At 39.7% G+C, this 17,684-nt stretch overlaps 2 protein-coding genes across 2 annotated transcripts in view; both read left to right on the top strand.

Moving 5' to 3' along the window:
• copa (coatomer protein complex subunit alpha) overlaps positions 1–15,078 on the top strand; it is a 19,296-nt gene extending 4,218 nt beyond the window's left edge. Inside the window, exons 6-30 of the mRNA XM_015399552.1 lie at positions 29–138; positions 2,609–2,718; positions 4,905–5,004; positions 5,261–5,479; positions 5,617–5,767; positions 5,853–5,919; positions 6,003–6,078; positions 6,231–6,313; positions 6,784–7,009; positions 7,124–7,262; positions 7,395–7,557; positions 7,698–7,844; positions 7,949–8,138; positions 8,216–8,311; positions 9,418–9,506; positions 10,181–10,304; positions 11,326–11,415; positions 11,506–11,609; positions 11,824–11,970; positions 12,102–12,242; positions 12,317–12,499; positions 12,592–12,702; positions 12,792–12,953; positions 13,045–13,239; positions 14,745–15,078. Coding sequence (XP_015255038.1) covers positions 29–138; positions 2,609–2,718; positions 4,905–5,004; positions 5,261–5,479; positions 5,617–5,767; positions 5,853–5,919; positions 6,003–6,078; positions 6,231–6,313; positions 6,784–7,009; positions 7,124–7,262; positions 7,395–7,557; positions 7,698–7,844; positions 7,949–8,138; positions 8,216–8,311; positions 9,418–9,506; positions 10,181–10,304; positions 11,326–11,415; positions 11,506–11,609; positions 11,824–11,970; positions 12,102–12,242; positions 12,317–12,499; positions 12,592–12,702; positions 12,792–12,953; positions 13,045–13,239; positions 14,745–14,804 — 3,283 coding nt within the window. The 3' untranslated portion in view covers positions 14,805–15,078. The remainder of the gene's footprint in view (positions 1–28; positions 139–2,608; positions 2,719–4,904; positions 5,005–5,260; positions 5,480–5,616; positions 5,768–5,852; positions 5,920–6,002; positions 6,079–6,230; positions 6,314–6,783; positions 7,010–7,123; positions 7,263–7,394; positions 7,558–7,697; positions 7,845–7,948; positions 8,139–8,215; positions 8,312–9,417; positions 9,507–10,180; positions 10,305–11,325; positions 11,416–11,505; positions 11,610–11,823; positions 11,971–12,101; positions 12,243–12,316; positions 12,500–12,591; positions 12,703–12,791; positions 12,954–13,044; positions 13,240–14,744) is intronic.
• Positions 15,079–15,396: 318 nt separating this feature from the next.
• Positions 15,397–17,684, top strand: part of ncstn (nicastrin) — a 25,836-nt gene continuing 23,548 nt past the window's right edge. Inside the window, exons 1-2 of the mRNA XM_015399553.1 lie at positions 15,397–15,510; positions 17,197–17,298. Coding sequence (XP_015255039.1) covers positions 15,453–15,510; positions 17,197–17,298 — 160 coding nt within the window. The 5' untranslated portion in view covers positions 15,397–15,452. The remainder of the gene's footprint in view (positions 15,511–17,196; positions 17,299–17,684) is intronic.

Genomic DNA, 17,684 nt, shown 5'->3' with positions numbered 1-17,684 from the left:
ATTTTATTTTCTCCTCTGTCGCCTACAGCGTCCTGACGGGACATAATCACTACGTGATGTGTGCCCAGTTCCATCCATCTGAAGACCTGGTGGTGTCTGCCAGTCTGGACCAGACCGTGCGAGTGTGGGATATCTCCGGTGAGGGCCTGGGAGGAAAGGAACAGAGTGGGCAGTGGGCTGGTTTTTGGGGAGGAGGGGTTGGAGACTGAGTGGTTCAGAGGATGAGAAAGGAACGGGATTCTCTCTAATGTATGAAGACTAAATGCCTGTGTTCTTTTTGTTTTGCAGAAACATTTCTCCTTTCAGCAAACAGATTAAAATATAATACATATATTTTTTAAACCTATATATAATATATTTATAAGTTAAAGGTGCTTTAGGAGATCTTGGAAAAACGGTTCCAGCAAGCTATATTTTTGAACATACACAACCATGCCTCTCCCTTCAGATCACCCCTCCAAAGCACATGAGCGTGCATGCTGTCTGCAGCGCGTCTAGACCAGCTGCTGGCAGGGAGACGGGCAGCACTGATGATGCAGAGAGCTATGATCACTCCTCCGAAATAGTGTACCGCCTAAATTACCTTACAATGCCGAAATCTGCCTGCAAAACATGTTCGCTTTTATTATCCTGGTGCCTGCAGTTTAGATTACGTACATGAAAAACGTCTTGCAGCCGCTTTGTTTAAGCGCGAGGAGGCGACCGGATCATAGGCTGCTGTTGAATGGGATTCCTAGTGATTCCTGAGCGCCTCCAACATAAATAATATTTGAAGGGAGGATGGTAATCTGGATGAACTGACTGCACTGACGATGTTCTCAGGTGGACTTTCTCACTTCGAAATAGATTCTAAGTACTTTATTCCCTCTGATCACAGCAAATATAGCTGCCATTGTTACAGGCAAAGAAAGGATAGGGTAGCTCCGCCCAACGCGCATCAGACCCACTTTCTCCAGCACGCAGCCAGAGCAGCAAAGATGCTTCAGCTGTGCATCAGAACTAAACTTGTTCAAGCATAAAAAAATGAAGCAGCACGAGCCTTTTGCTGCTTTAGTTGTGAGCGTAGCATAACAGTGGCTAGCTTCCAGCCATGGCGTCCTGCACAAGCATTGGGGGGTCGATTCGTTTATGTGCCAGGGTACGCGTACAGGGGGGAGGGACAAGCAGATGACCACGATTGACGTGTCAGGAACCAATCGTGTACAATAGACCGTCTTTTGTGATTGGTTGGGGTTATTCATTGATTTCTAACTGTAGCGGGGGACCATTTATTTTAGTCTCACTTCCAGACCTTCTATTTCACCTCTTGCTAATCGGCTGTGGGAAGATCTTTAAGCCCCATGGTAAAAAATGCATCACAAAAGATCTCCTACTGCACCTTGAAAGGCTGTCATTGATCTTTGATCTTTGCAGCACATTTTATCAGTTGTGGACCTGGAGAAGTGTTTCTGTACCTTTGCATGCTCCATATACCTTTTTGCTTTCTTATTTCCTGTTTACACTAACTAAACAAGCTCTCGTCTTTCATCATCTTTCATTTCCAGACCTGTAAAGATGTAAATCTATGACCCTTACATGTTTCAGTCCTTTGTAGTTTCCTGTATCTGTTTAATTTGCATCCCTGCATCCATATGCATAGTATTTACCTATTAAATGCATGATGTTGCTGCAGCTGAAAGCTTATTTCCACTGAATGTGCAGCCAGGTTTTGCTTACAGAAAGCTTAACTCCCTCTTACTGACAGTCTGTGCTGCTGACTTGCAACAGTTTAAACTGCTTTGTATTCCTTTTCTATCCTGACTACTAATTGGGTCGAATTCCCATTTTTGATAATGTATAAATTTCTACTATAAAAGAGGTTTGCATGCAGAGATTTGACTCTACTTTGCAAAATTCCTACTTTTACAATATTACCATTAATACTACTCACAGCTGCACATTTACTAGAACTTCCCAATATCATTGATGCTGCATGTGACTAAAACAAGCATGAGCCTTTCTACCAGACCAGCCATCATCCTCAGATTCCCGGCGTTCAGTGCCTCTCAGAGCACATCCTGTCAGTGCCGCCAACCACCCATCCATCCGCCCCACCCAACCCCTGTCAGCTTAGTCCACACACTCTGTCATCCTTGTCCCATGCTCTTCCAGGAAACATCCATGCCTGCACATGGGTTCCTAGTGTCATTTCCTCTCTGCTCTCAAAGCTGTTGAGCTGTCTGTTCACCACATCATCTTAACCGACTGAAATCATTAATACAATCTCGGTTGGCTGTTTCCTTTTGAGCCTTGGATGTGTCGTCCAATCAAATTGCAAATCATTTTCTGTAGTAACCCAATCAATAGTGTTGGTGTGGTCGTTTCCAGGATTTAAAAAGCCAAAGGTTGTGTTGGTGCTTTTCGTCCCTGTGTGTGTTCAGCAGTCCAACGGTTTAAACTTTTTCACTCTTTACTTTTTATTACAGTGCTTGTGTTTTTGGTGTTTCTCTATCATTTCTTTTCTTTTGGTTTGTTTATTCTCGTGCCCTCCCCTGTACCATAATTGCACCCTTTAACATGAAAATGGCTTTTCCCTCCTTGCACGCAATGCTCTGAATGATGGTTCCAGGTCTCAGGAAGAAGAATCTGTCTCCGGGCGCCGTGGAGACTGACGTGCGCGGCATCACAGGCGTTGACCTGTTCGGTGGCTCCGATGCTGTTGTGAAGCACGTCCTTGAGGTAAAATCAGCAATTTTCACTCAGCGGATTTATGATCGCTTAGGTAATCTGGAATAATTTGTAATTATGTATTAGCTTTTTTAGTAATTGTACTTTAATTACATATGCAACAAAATATTTCTAACCTATAAAGAAACGAGAAATGTTTGTTCTGTTATTATGATTAGGACTCAGATTGTATTTAAGAATTCAAATATTAAAGCAGTTCCCTTACAAACAGTCTTCATAATTCAAATGCAATGAACACGGTTTTCTTAGTTTGTTTTTGTGCCTATTTTACTTTAATTAAGGGCATCTAGAGTGATATAAGATTTGTCATAGTCCTGCATTTCACTAGTGCTGATGCTAATGGGGTATTGAAAAATACAGAATTTAAGATACTGTTCTAAACTTCTTTCATCGAAGCAAAATAGATCTGTATTTTTATTTTATTTTCAAAGGCAATTTGTTCTGAAATTATATCTTGAAGACATCCTTTATTTTTAGTTTCCTGCATCTCTTGGTTTAGTTTTTAGATAACTTGCTCTTTGTCAAAGGAGACCTGGTTTAAAAGTTACAAAATATTACACAAAAAACATTATATTAAAATAGAATCGAACAATTACAAAAAAGCATTTAGTAAATGTTAAAACGGTTAAAATAAGTCATGTCTCTGGCCATGAATCAATCTGTAAACATACGTGGGAAGATCCAGCTGATTCTTTGCTGAATTTGCCGCCAGCTGGGACTAAGTGGGGAAAAATCATTTTTTTTCTTCACCCTGGTGTGAACATTAAGCACAGAGAGCAAGAACCGATAACTGGAATGGCGAGTAGAGCTTTGTGCTCTTTTTGTCATTTCATTATTTATTTACATCATTGTCATTACTCAATGATGTGAACTTATTCTCATATTTGTGAAGAAAGTGAAGCACAAAAGTATAAAACATCACCAATATCCAACACTGAGAAAAAGAGGCAGCAACTAGTTGCTTTTTTTAGCATTAAAAGACAAAACTGTTTATTAGGAAGAAAAAAAAAATCCGAACTATTTTAGTCTAAACTTTTTTCAATAGTTGGAGCACCAGTGCCTTAAAAGTGAGTAAATCATTAGTAAGTTACCCATATCATCTATGCAGGATTATGATCCTACAAACATTTATTCTTGTTCGGATCATCTTTATATATTACCGTAATTTTCTGACTATAAGCCGCACCTGAATATAAGCCCCAGAAGCTAAATTGCATGATTTGTACATATACAAGCCGCACCGGACTATAAGCCTCAGGTTTTTTATGTTTAATTACCATATGGTTCGTGCACAGAGAGGATTGTTGGGAAAGAGGCAACTGTTTGGGGAAGCTCCTATTTATTAACATTTCAACACAATTGAATTGAGACAATTCTTCCTGCTGGCGTCTCCAACGTCTCACCATTGACTCGTTGAGTCTAAGGTTACGTGCAGCGGTTCTATTTCCTTACTGCCAAATTGACTGCCTTTAACTTAAAAGCTGCATCATATGCATGTCAACGTTTTTTTTCTATAATGAGGGTGTCACACAAACTGTCTTGCTCTCGCAATGTCCGTCTTTCTGGGAGTTTGCTTCCGGAGGTACCGTATTACTATATGCATTATTTAGGATAATGTTAAAGGTAGATTTTGGTCTGCACCTTGAAGCTTTCTGTCTCTGGTTTGTTTTTGATAAGAGTTCACTCGGGGGAAACTCTTTAAATAACATTTCATAACTTATATGTATTAAATAACGAGGAGACAAGACAACAGATTTTGATGGAAAGTGTAATCTTAGATCAGAGAAGTTGCTTAGAGTTACAGAAGGCAGCAGCTTACCATCTGGGCTCACTTCTCATTAAGTGGCCCCAATTAACAGTTAAAGAAGCATTTTATATATCTCCCGTCACATTGTACATCATACACGTTTGTAGATGAGGAGATACCATTATCAAAATATTACACTTTGTTATTAGCTGAAGGACGCCGCTCTCATTCCCTTTCCAAATATTTGCCACGTACAGAATGAAGATTAAAACTGTATATAGACAGACCGAGGAACTGTCCTAATTAGATAAACTACTGGGGAAAATATCAGTTATAACACTTAAAAGGCAGCTAATATTAAGGTGTGATAAACTCGCACATCATCGATTATAATTATCCTAACAATAATTTTGTATATGTCTGTTTACAGGGACACGACCGTGGGGTCAACTGGGCTGCTTTCCACCCCAGCATGCCCCTCATCGTGTCTGGAGCTGACGACCGGCAGGTCAAGATCTGGAGAATGAACGGTGAGCCATTCAACAGGGGTTACTTTAGTCCATTCCTGCAAAGATCCTCTCTTGCACTGTAAGATTTTAGACTTAAATGCACAAAGTTTGAGGAATTAAATAAAACCTCCATCATCTCTGGAAGATGCTTCCCGTCTACTTACTTTGTTTAGCCTCAGCTCTGCTCTTATTTGAGGAAAAATATGAAATATTTGATTTTGTATGACTCGGGTATCACTCAAGTTGGCCTTCATGCATTTTTCTTTTTCCTGTCCAGAGTCCAAGGCATGGGAGCTGGATACATGCCGCGGCCACTACAACAACGTCTCCTGCGCCGTCTTCCATCCGCGTCAGGAGCTCATCCTTTCCAACTCTGAGGACAAGAGCATCCGGGTGTGGGACATGTCCAAGCGGACCGGAGTTCAAACATTTCGGCGTGATCATGATCGCTTCTGGGTCCTGGGGGCCCATCCGAACCTCAACCTGTTTGCAGCCGGTAGGTAGTGACAGCAGATTGCTCCGGGAGCCTTTAAATCTGAAGGCTTCTTCTTTTAATTAGTGCTTGAAATTGTTTCGCTCAAGTCTTAACAGATTGCTTTTGCCCTTATTTAAACTCTGCTTTATTTCCTGTAGGTCATGACAGTGGAATGATCGTATTTAAGCTGGAGCGTGAGCGTCCAGCCTACGCCGTGCACGGCAACATGCTGTACTATGTGAAGGACCGATTCCTCCGCCAGCTGGACTTCAACAGCAGCAAGGACACTGCTGTCATGCAGCTCCGCAGGTTGGTCCTTTTAGCTTAAGATTTCCCAATGCAGCCTTTTAAAGCAGTCCAGGCAGATATTAATTATGCTTTTCCCTTTTCCCAGCGGTTCTAAGTTCCCAGTATTCAGCATGTCTTATAACCCAGCTGAGAACGCCGTCCTGCTCTGTACAGTACGTATCTCTCCCTGAAATCACCTTAATGATCATTCCCAGGTTTTTACAGATTTTTGCTGATAATTTGCTCTTTTCTCCAGAGAGCAACCAACCTGGAGAACAGCACATACGACCTCTACTCCATTCCCAAAGAAAGCGACTCTCAGAACCCTGATGGTAAAGAAAGCTTTCAAAATAGCGCCACCGTGTGGCCACTGTTGAACCTCAGCTCTTTGATTATTTTGAATCTTCCTTCCTTTATCATATTTGTTTATGTTTTTGAAAACTGTCTTTTTAAGGCTCTTATATATAATTTATCTTTCTTAAAGCTCCAGAGGGAAAAAGATCATCAGGCCTGACTGCAGTTTGGGTGGCGAGGAACCGATTTGCAGTCCTGGATCGCATGCACTCTGTATGTCGATTTGTTAACAGTCATGTTGAAAAGTGTATCTAAAACATCGGAAGTGTTATAATTTTAAATTCTTAAATTGTTTAGTAGTTTTCTATATGTTAGAGCAAACTGCTAACCTTCGCTAACCTGTTGATGTATCTTTAAATAGTTTATGTATCTATAACTCTCATTATCTTGTTTGTCTTGTAGCTTTTTAAAATCTCAACATCTGTTTTACATCTTTTACTGGTGTTAAAAAAACAAGTAATCTTTAGTTCTAGAATATATTAAAAAAAAAAGATTAATATCCTGCTAAGTTACTTGACGATTTACCTTGTGTTAAGTTGGTTGTAGTAATATTTGGGGAAGCCAAATGCAGGAGGGAGAAAACCCTCCTGTCTAAGTATCTAATTTATAAAAATTGTCGTTTTAAATGGTTTTGCTAAATAAATCCCCCTTGATTATTTTATTTATTTTTTTTTTTACTGTAGCTTCTGATCAAAAACCTGAAGAATGAAATAGTGAAGAAGGTCCAGGTGCCGAGCTGCGAGGAAATCTTCTACGCCGGCACAGGATCGCTGCTGCTGCGCGATGCCGACGGCGTCACGCTGTTCGACGTGCAGCAGAAACGCTCTCTGGCCACGGTCAAAATCGCCAAGGTCAAGTATGTGGTGTGGAGCTCCGACACCAGCCATGTGGCTCTGCTGGCGAAACATGGTGAGCTGATGAGATAAATATCTGCAGCATGCAGAAATCCCTCTGAGCTTTTTTTTTCGTTATTTTTATACCAAAATTGAATCAATTTTTTGCTAATTATCTCTTTTTATTTAGCGATCATGATCTGCAACCGTAAGCTGGAAAGTCTCTGCAACATTCATGAGAACATCAGAGTGAAGAGTGGAGCCTGGGATGAAAGTGGGGTCTTTATTTATACCACATCCAACCACATCAAATATGCCCTCACCTCAGGGTAAATTCTTCATTTTTAGATGATTCAATATAGGATATTACCAATTTTCTATATTGAAAGCCTGTTGTCTGCCATGAATTTATAATTGGTCTGTAATTTTATAAAATTGCACTCTAATGAACATTCCTGCAGTGATCATGGCATCATCCGGACCCTGGACCTGCCCATCTATGTGACCCGAGTCAGAGGCAACAGTGTTTACTGCCTGGACAGGGAGTGCAGGCCGCGGGTGCTCACCATCGACCCCACAGAGTACCGCTTCAAGTTGGCTCTGATCAATCGTAAATACGACGAGGTTTGTTTTCAAACTGCTGCTTCTTTTTTTTTTTTTTTTTTTTTTTTTTTTTTTTTTTTTTTTTTTTTTTACTTTGACTCATTTGTTTTCTAATTTGTTTCACTGATTTTTTTTTTTCCTTTAACTGTTGTCCCTTTAAGGTGCTCCACATGGTGCGTAACGCCAAGTTGGTGGGGCAGTCCATCATTGCCTACCTTCAGAAGAAGGGCTACCCTGAAGTCGCGCTTCACTTTGTGAAAGATGAGAAAACGCGGTTCAGCCTCGCTCTGGAATGTGGAAACATTGAGGTCAGCATGACAGACTGCTATAAGACATGAGCTTATGGAGCAGACCAGGCAACTCTGCTCTGTTTGTAAAGCTACCAAAAGCATAATCCTCTCCATAAATCCAGGTGGCACTGGAGGCAGCCAAGGCCCTGGATGATCGCAGCTGCTGGGAGCGTCTGGGTGAGGCGGCGCTGCTGCAGGGACACCACCAGGTTGTTGAAATGTGCTACCAGAGGACAAAGAACTTTGACAAGCTCACCTTCCTTTACCTGATCACTGGAAACTTGGCTAAGCTGCGCAAGATGATGAAGATCGGTGAGTAATGAGCAGATCTCTAACCAATTATTTGATATAATGTAATTCCTTCCTAACGTGTGCTTATTGATGTGTAGCTGAGATCAGAAAGGACATGAGTGGTCACTACCAGGCTGCTCTGTATCTGGGGGACGTCAGTGAGAGGGTCCGCATCCTGAAGAACTGTGGACAGAGTGAGTTCATTTCTTTCACTCATTTTCTGTCCTTTGATGCAAAATTCCTCCCTGCTATCTATACCTACCCATAAGTGTTAAATCCATTCCTTTTAAAATCTAGAAAATTTCTTAACTTAAATTGACTCCATATTAACATAAATATCATTAAGAAAAGTAAAATAAGCTCACTTATTAGATTGCTAGCTTTACCTCCAATTAATTAGCTGTAGTTTTCCAGTTGCCCTTGGGAACAACTGCTTCCAGAAGAGGAGACATACTGGCTCCACCTCTAATTTAAGGATATGCTGGTTATGCTTAATTGAATTACTTTAATTGGCACGCAGACTTTAACTGCAGCTGGGCTGCGTTTTAATGCAGTTTAGGCAAATAGCTAATTAAAGTCAGGTTACTCAGAACGCCACTGTTTTTTTGTTCTTTGTAAACAGGGATGTTTTTTTCTGTACTTTCCCCTGCATAGGAGGCAGGTTTTCTATTTAATACACTGTTCAAGTAATGCTTAATAAAATTGTATTATAACCTGTAAAAGAAAATAGATGGAAATGTGGTGCAACAGCTAACACTAAATATTACCTTCAATTTTGTAATTTCTTCCCAGCCAGACCTTTTCCTCCTTTTTCAGTGTGTGGTTGTAAGTCCATTGGTAAAATGATATTTGATTATTCATAAAACTCAGTGATATTTGCAAAAAATATCACTGAGTCTCTTACCTTTATCACAGGTTTTGCTCTAAAACATCCTATTAAACATGTTGCTACAGTGTAAAAAGTAAACAAATGTAGAAATATACATTCAGATAGGGATGTATAAAACCCTGTCATATATTCCACTTTTTTGTTTTCATTTGAAGCACAGCTGGGGTTAGACATCATTCTAGGTGTTATATGCCTTTTTTGAGTTATTTAATATTCGCCTTCAAAATAAGCACTCCACCTTGCATCCGAATTGCCATTAAAGATGGCTTAAAACTTGGGCCACACTTTGAGAGCTTTAGGGCTAAACTATAAAACAGTTGAACTCTAAGCCTCTTAACTTTAATACTTTGAATTAGAAAAAAAAAACAGATTTATATGTAATGATTTGGTGTCTTTAATTTGCTTTTTCAGAGTCTCTGGCTTACCTCACTGCAGCCACACATGGGCTGGATGAAGAGGCTGAGGCCCTAAAGGAGACCTTTGACCCAGAAAAGGAGACGGTGAGTTAGCAAAGAGAGGCTTCTGACTCAAAAAGTAATCAGTAGAACAACGCTTTGTTGTTACAGCATTTATTTTTCTTCATTTACCATTTAAAAAGCTGTACTAAACTAAATTTTGTTTTGTCTACATTCTGTATTGTCAGGTCTAAGCACCTAAAACATCATACATACATACATACATACAGGGAAAGAAAGAAGGCACAGAGACAATTAATTTAGTTTTACTCCCGAGGAGAGTAGGAAGAGACTGCAGAGTTTACAAATCTCCAACCCACTCTGCCGGTCTTCAGCTTTCTCCTCGCTTTTTTATTAAAGTCAGAGGGGGGGACCCTAGTTACACAAGCTGAGGTTGTGATAAAGGAATAGGAAACAAGAAATACAATTCAATTTGCAGCCTCAGTTAACAGGTCAATTTGCATTTAAATGTCTTGCGGTCAAATGGTCCGAGAACCTCCTGGTTTCGTTAAGCTTGAGCAATACTTCCTGATAGTTGACCTATACTGCTTGTGCAACACCTCTCTGGAACAGTAGTATGTCAGACATTATACATCATAAGAACAAACATTAAGTATCTTATACATAATTATTCCAACATGTATACAAAATGAAAATAAAGGTTGTCTAACTAAAACCTCTTGATAAAATAAAAACTGTTTGATTTTTATGCCGTGCAGGTGCCAGAGGTCGACCCCAATGCACAGCTGCTGCAGCCTCCTCCACCCATCAACCCTCTGGACACTAACTGGCCCCTGCTCACTGTATCGAAGGGCTTCTTTGAGGGAGCCATTGCAGCTAAAGGTCAGTCATCAGGAATCATTGCTTCATTCTTCTTGCAAAAAAAAAAAACCCTTTGGGTGTATTTTGCCACATTGCAACAACAGCATTCAAGGTATTTTATTGTTGGTGTTTGAGTTAGATTAACATATGGGAGATCATATGTTTGACGTTAAAGAGAACCAGCAAGTGGTGGTTAATTTGTAGAAAATAACATTCAGATGTCATCTGTGTTCAGTCCCTGTTCATTTGATCTAGTGCCACCAGTCGGCTGCAGAACTCCTCCTACTGGTAAACCCAGCTGCTCTATGGAGGCCTCAGATGTTAGAGAACCCCTGTAAACAAACAGACTGTAAATAACAAGGGACACATCAGACAAAGATTATAAAACAAGATCCCAAGCTTTGAACATCTCAGAACACCGTTTTATTTGTCATCTTAAAGTTTAGAGTGTGGAAGTACTTCAAACCTACCTGAGCAGACTAGCTAATCAGTGATTGAACCTATCATAAGCAGCAATTAATCTGCATTTCCTCCATAGAGCTGCAGAGATCAGCTGCTCAGACTTTGTTGCCAGGGCTACCGTGAGCTGTGCACTCTGTAAATCTGATCATGACTAAACTAACGCTAACTTTAAACACACCGCCGTTATCCAGCATGGTGGTGGCAGCATCATGCTGGTGTAACTCTCCTCAGGAGAAACTGAAATCTCAGTAATATGAAGGGAAATTTGTGGATAATATAATGTTGAAAATGACCTGCTCTACTAATGTCAACTGCACTGTAACTGCTCAGCATATTTACTGCATTCAGATGATTAATTAGCCTTTATTCATGGTGTTTCCAGAGGGATTTTCTTGTCCTTGTTGTCCAATCATATTTCTCCAACTGAAATCTATAGATTCTATCCAATTTAATAAAACAATATTAGACTAATCTGCACCAGAGGAATAATGTTTCCTTGTTTAATGAAGATTAAGGGGAAGGAATATGTGAATTAACCCAAGCTGTGAGTTATTGGTCCTAAGAAGTGTTTATGTTGCAGGTAAAGCAGGTCAGATGGCTGCAGATTTGGATATGGAGGCTGCTGGTGGTGAGGGGTGGGGAGATGATGCTGAGCTCGCCATGGATGAAGGTAAATTGGAAACGGATAGGTTTTCTTCAGTTTCTTTAACGTGATTGGCTGACATCATTACATCTTTCTTTCTTTTTTTTCTTCTTCTAGATGGCTTCATTGATGCACAGGATGGTATAGGGGATGAAGGCTTAGGGAAGGAGGAAGGAGGAGGATGGGATATTGATGAAGAAGTGGAACTTCCTCCAGAGCTGGTGAGACTGGAAACAGATTTGGAGCTTCTTACATTGAATCAATGTTAACCCTCCTACAGATAAATGGCATTAGTGTTAAAAACGTTTATAGCGGAAATCTTAAATGGTTTTCATTATCAGCGATATATTGTGTTAGCCTGAAGCTCCTTTATGTTTTGGTTCAATTTGTTGAAAATGAACATTAAAATTTCCTGATTTTACTTGCAACCATCAGGATGTTCCTCTGGGCGCTGGTGGATCGACAGAGGACGGCTTCTTTGTGCCGCCAACCAAGGGCATGAGTCCAACTCAGATGTGGTGCAACAATTCCCAGCTGCCAGTTGATCACATCCTGGCTGGATCCTTTGAAACTGCTATGAGGGTACGTTCTACATTTGACCTTTTTTTTCTCTCCTGTTGGTTTGCTATTTGATGCCAGTTATTTTAACATAAAACCAATCCTAACGAGTAATGTCCATATAAACTAATCACCCTGATATGTTCTTCCCACAGCTTCTTCATGACCAGGTTGGAGTTGTGAACTTTGCTCCGTACAAGTCCCTGTTCATGCAGACGCTGTCTAGAGGGCGGACCTCTTACCTGGGGCTGCCGTCTCTGCCGTGTCTGCGCGGCCATCCTCAGAGGAACTGGAAGGTACGGCTCTTGGCTAATAACACAGCTGTTCACTGTAGATCCTTCTATGCCCTGACCCTTGGATGTTTTTGTAGGACTGTGGGGCGAAGCAGGGCCTGCCTGCTGTGGGGCTCCGCCTCTCCGACCTGATTTCCCGCCTTCAGCAGTGCTACCAGCTGACTACTGCTGGAAGGTTCGAGGAAGCGGTTGAACGCTTCAGAGCCATCTTGCTTTCTGTCCCTCTGCTGGTGGTTGATAACAAGCAGGAGATAGCAGAGGTGAGCAAGCCTCTTCTTTGGATGACATTGGATATTAATCAGCAACAAACTGAAGTTCAGCTGATATGCATGTACACATCTCTGTATTTTAGGCTCAGCAGCTCATCACCATATGCAGAGAGTACATTGTGGGTCTGACTATGGAGGTGGAGAGGAAGAAGTTGCCTAAAGAAACGTTGGATCAACAGAAGAGGATTTGTGAGGTAAAGATATGATCATACTGAACTGGTTTATTCTGTTTTTCTATTTTTTAATGCTCTGAACTGATTGTTTTTCTGTATTCTTTCTGTAGATGGCTGCTTATTTCACCCACTGTAACCTGCAGCCAGTCCACATGGTGCTTGTGCTGCGCACAGCCCTGAACCTCTTCTTTAAGCTCCGCAACTTCAAAACAGCTGCAGGATTTGCACGCCGTCTCTTGGAGCTCGGCCCGAAGCCAGATGTTGCACAGCAGGTTACCATGGTTTCCTTTTATTACATTCACAACCACCAATTTGTCATTTTACCAATATTTATTTATTTACCCCCCATCCCCTGTGTTTTAGACCCGCAAAATATTGGCAGCTTGTGAGAAGACCCTGACAGACACCCACCAGCTGAACTACGACCCCCACAATCCTTTTGATCTGTGCGCCGCCTCCTTTGTTCCTCTCTACCGAGGACGTCCTGTGGAGAAGTGCCCACTGTCTGGAGCCTGCTACTGCCCTCCTTATAAAGGCCAGATCTGCAGGGTTACACAGGTAGGCAAGGACAACTGGCATCCACAGATCTAGACTCCATGTTTTACTAGATGGTAAGGAGAGTATATTTGTTCTCCAAGGTATTCTGATTACCACAGTAGCTCTAGGAAAACATGGTTGTCATAAAAAGGTTGAAATTCTTTTAGAAATTCTATTTTTCATTGAGAAAACATAGTGCTTAAAAGGTCATATTAAACATCTATATATATGGTTCTCCTAGATTGTCATTGAATAATGTAGAAATTTGTCCAAATGATATAATTTGCTCCACATTCTTGTAGTATATATATTTAAAATGTATTTGGGTTTTTATGATAAATATTTACAAAATAGAGTAGATGAATTATAAATTGTTGGTGTTTTTAACCTACAGTTTAATGTAAGTGGCATTTAAGGCTGATTTATACTTAGAAACCAGGTCGTCTGCATGTGTGCCGCAGTGAAGGCAGATATGGCCCGCCCCTTCCGCAGATATTCTGCTGCACCTCTGCAACATTGTAGGTGACCGCAGACAGGAGGCCTCTGATTGGTCACATCTACATCTGCTCTACACTATGCGTATTTCCTGTTTGGTACCTTACTGGCTTGGTTTGTATGACTGCCATTGTGGAAAACGACTCATGAAGTTGGACCTGCTAGAAGAGTGAGGGAGAGAACGCTGGAACCCTTTTTTCCACCTAGATCCCCGCTCTTTTTGGTTCTCATGTCCCTCTGTTGTCTCACAAACTTTCCCCTAATTCCTCACTGCTTCGGCTGTATCTAGACCCACAGCTAGTTTGTGATTGTCCCTTTTGCGTTGTGGTGTGGAATAACACAGCGCAGACCACGCTTCGATATTGGGCATGAATAAAAAATATCTGCATCATACCTCTGACAAGCTCACTGCGACACACTGCTGCGGGAGGATAACCAGCCCTTTAACCTTTAAAACACATTTCTAAAAAGCCAATTGTTAGTTATGGTTAATATAATTTATTATCTTAAGATTCAGGATTGATTAATGTTCCCTAGTTTACATGAATTCCTGAGAAAATTTTGGAAAACATGTAGGTTAACTAAATTTCCTTTATTTCACACAAATGTCTAGATTATTACAGTACTGTTTAGCATTTACGTTAGAAAAAGATCATATTCTGCCATAAAAACCAAAATACATTTTTGGTTTTTTATAAACCTTTGATTTTTGTTTCAGTGAGTTTTTTTTAACTGTTTCCAGGGGTCAGAAAAGCCACCGTTAAAACTTTACAGCAATAAGTTTTATGACAGATGTTTTGTAGAGCCATACAGAAGTCCATTTAGGAAGAGCAACCTAAAGATTTACGTATTTAAAAACATTGGTTTTGTATTTTTTGGTGTATTGGTTTTTTTGATAATTATAGGTTTAGTTTGCTAAATTTATAAACGGCAATACTTATTACATAATTTTAAGTGTTGACAAGCTTCGATTAAGTTCCTTAATCAGTTTGTATTGATCTTGTTTTCTGTGATTTAATTTTATTTTTCAGGTGACTGAGATTGGCAAGGATGTGATTGGTCTGCGTGTGAGCCCACTCCAGTTTCGTTAAGATGAGATGTTCTGCAAAACACATCCAACATAATACTGATGAAATAAACAGTTGGAGTCTGAACTTAAATCTGCTTACAGTGACGTAACATGTTGATAGAAGATATAAAAATGCTTTTTCTTGTTAGTTCTGCTGTGTCAACCCTTTACTCCTATCTTAAATCCTATATATAAAACATGCTTTTCACTTTGTCTGAGCTCAAAATAAATATTTCAAAGTCTGTTTAACTGTTCTATTGCATCTGAAACTATAATAAAGCTCCAGTTTATGAACAGAACTGCATCGTGTTGTTTTGTTTCTGTTATACTGTGGTTATTAAAATGTTAAAGGAAGAGGGTTTCTGGACGTGAATTTAGAATTGGATTCTTGAAGATGGACATTAAGGCTGGGCCATAGGGGACATCAAAACAAGGGAGCACTCTGTTGTCAGGTGGTGTTGCAGGGAAAGCTCAGGTTCACAAGCTCTGAAATATAAAAATATTTAACTATTTTCTTTTTTTTACGCTTTATGGAGTAAAAAAAAAATTTACAAAAAAAAAAAAAATAGAGGAAATGGCTATTTTTGATTTAACAACACGGAACCAAAAACCGGAAGCGGATGTTTCCCTGATCATAGTTCGCTGTTTCTCCGCTTTTCAAACCAGGAAGATGGATTTGCTGTCTCACAACTGGATTGTATATTTGACTATATGTTTGTTTTTCACTGGTAAGTTTAACAATTAGTTCTGAACTTACGAGCCCACATATCCAGTATAACTATAAATGTCCCTTTCTTTTATTACGCTCGCTAGGTAGATGTTTCTGTGCCGTAGCTAGCTGGATGCTAAGCTTGTTAGCTTTAGCGACAGCTCCCCTGTTGAAGTTTATTCTGCATTTTAAGATCATTTACGGAGGTTTACCAAAGACCTTCATGGCTGAGAATAACTTTTATACCTCTGAATTGAGACCAAGACAGAAAATAAAGACATATTGTCTTATTAAATGACAGTTGTCTTGGTTAATCGAAAACAAAGCTGAAGTTGGTTGACTTTTCGGTGCACCGGTTTAAGGCTATTTTGGTTATAAACAAGGCTTATATTAGTGTTTTTAACGTTATTAGACTTTAATTTTTAATTGTTTTAATCAAATTTGTTATGGTTCTTTATTGTTTTTTATCTGATCTGGAAACATTTGAATCAGTCTGTCACCAAACCAGATGACTTTTGATTATAAAATCTGAAGGCTAGGCTATCCTGTATGACAGATTGAGTTTAAATGCATATTATGGAGCTTGAAACTTAACCCAGCCTTAATAAAGTTTAAAAAGAAGTCCTTGTTTAGTAAAACAGGGATGTGCTTTTCCTTCAAAGCTATTATCATGATTTAAAAGGAACCTCAAACAATGGACTCAAAATCTAAAAGTAAAAACTGGATAAACCTTTCGGAAAATTTACTTCTGTAAATATCCGTTATTTGTAAAACATAGGGTTTGACCATTTAATTAGCTTCTTTTGATCCTGAGCTGATCAAATCAAAGGTGGATCAAAGTGAAAGAACTACACCTCCGAACCGGAAGCCAACTTCAGTGTGTTGTAGCCTGGCATCAGCGTGACTGCTCGTGATTTTTTTTCCCACAGTGAAAAGGTGGAGATTTAGTCCCACAATGAAATCCTACATTCATTTTTATTTTAATTTGAGTGAAATCCCGCTGTCACACATAAAAACAAACAAATCCACATTTATAAGTTGGAAATAATACACAATTTAATGGAAGATAATCCCTTTTCTTTTCATAATGTATTCTTAATTATGTCATTTAGTAAGTTATAGAATAAATATGGATATCCCCCCTAACCATCTTCAGCCCTTTAGGGATTTTTAAAAAGAAAATCTCATAAATATTCTGGGAATAGTTTTATTTTTTTTATTCAAATAGCAAACATACTTAAATTATTTACCAGAAGTTAATGTGTATTAAATAGTATAAAGCGTAAGTGATTTTCACTTTAAACCGTTACTCCTCACTCCCAATTTTTAGATCAAATAGCTGACTTATTTGAAGAAAGTTTGAGCTGTTAGACTTAAATGTAGTCTGAGGGCAGCCGCCTTGCATTAGGATGGAATCCAGCCTTCCCCTGCCGCATTCTCATGTTCCCTTGTGCAAGGCACATGTTTCCGATCTGCATGCCAGTGTGTGTTTTAGTGCTTGCTATAGGGTGAACATGGCTGTACTGTAAGGCACTTTGAGTGCTCAGTAGAACTAAAAAGTGTTATATGACCTTTATCCGTGTAACACTGGTGCATTACCTCACATATCACTTAAAATCCTTACAGTGCTTTTAAAAAGAGCTAAATAAAAGGTCCTTTAATTTAACCTTTTCTGATTATTACTTTTTTCTTTCCTTCCTTCTAGGTGTCAGTTGCAATTCAATGGAAAACAAGATTTACATCAATCTCAACTACACTATGCCTTGCGTACGACTTCTTAATGCAACTCATCAAATTGGTTGCCAGTGTGAGTATAACTGCACATATATTCAATTTTCAGAGTTGTCTGATGGCCAGAGGCGGAAAAAAAGCTTCCCATGTCCACATCCACATGCTAAAGTTTGCATTTTCAAGTGAATCACTGACTCGTTAAGGTGTTTTTTTTTAATGTATAACCAGTAGAAGCAACAATACATTGCCTTGTTCAGCAGAAGAACAAAACAATGCACTTCATATCTTAAGGTTTAAAGGTGTGAACATTTCTGTGGTGCTCTTTTACATGTAAACGTTGATAATTACCGTATTTTCACGACTATAAGGCGCACTTAAACGTCTTTTTTTTCCCTCAAAATGTGCGGTGCGCCCTATGGTGCGGTGCGCCCTATGTGTGTTGTAACTGCGACTTTTGAGACC

Source organism: Cyprinodon variegatus, unplaced genomic scaffold (genome assembly GCF_000732505.1).
Source record: "Cyprinodon variegatus isolate N-32 unplaced genomic scaffold, C_variegatus-1.0 Scaffold1023, whole genome shotgun sequence".
In the NCBI taxonomy this organism is placed as follows: Eukaryota; Metazoa; Chordata; class Actinopteri; order Cyprinodontiformes; family Cyprinodontidae; genus Cyprinodon; species Cyprinodon variegatus.
Note: the sequence above shows the minus strand (reverse complement) of the source record. Positions and strands in the feature narration are given on the sequence as shown.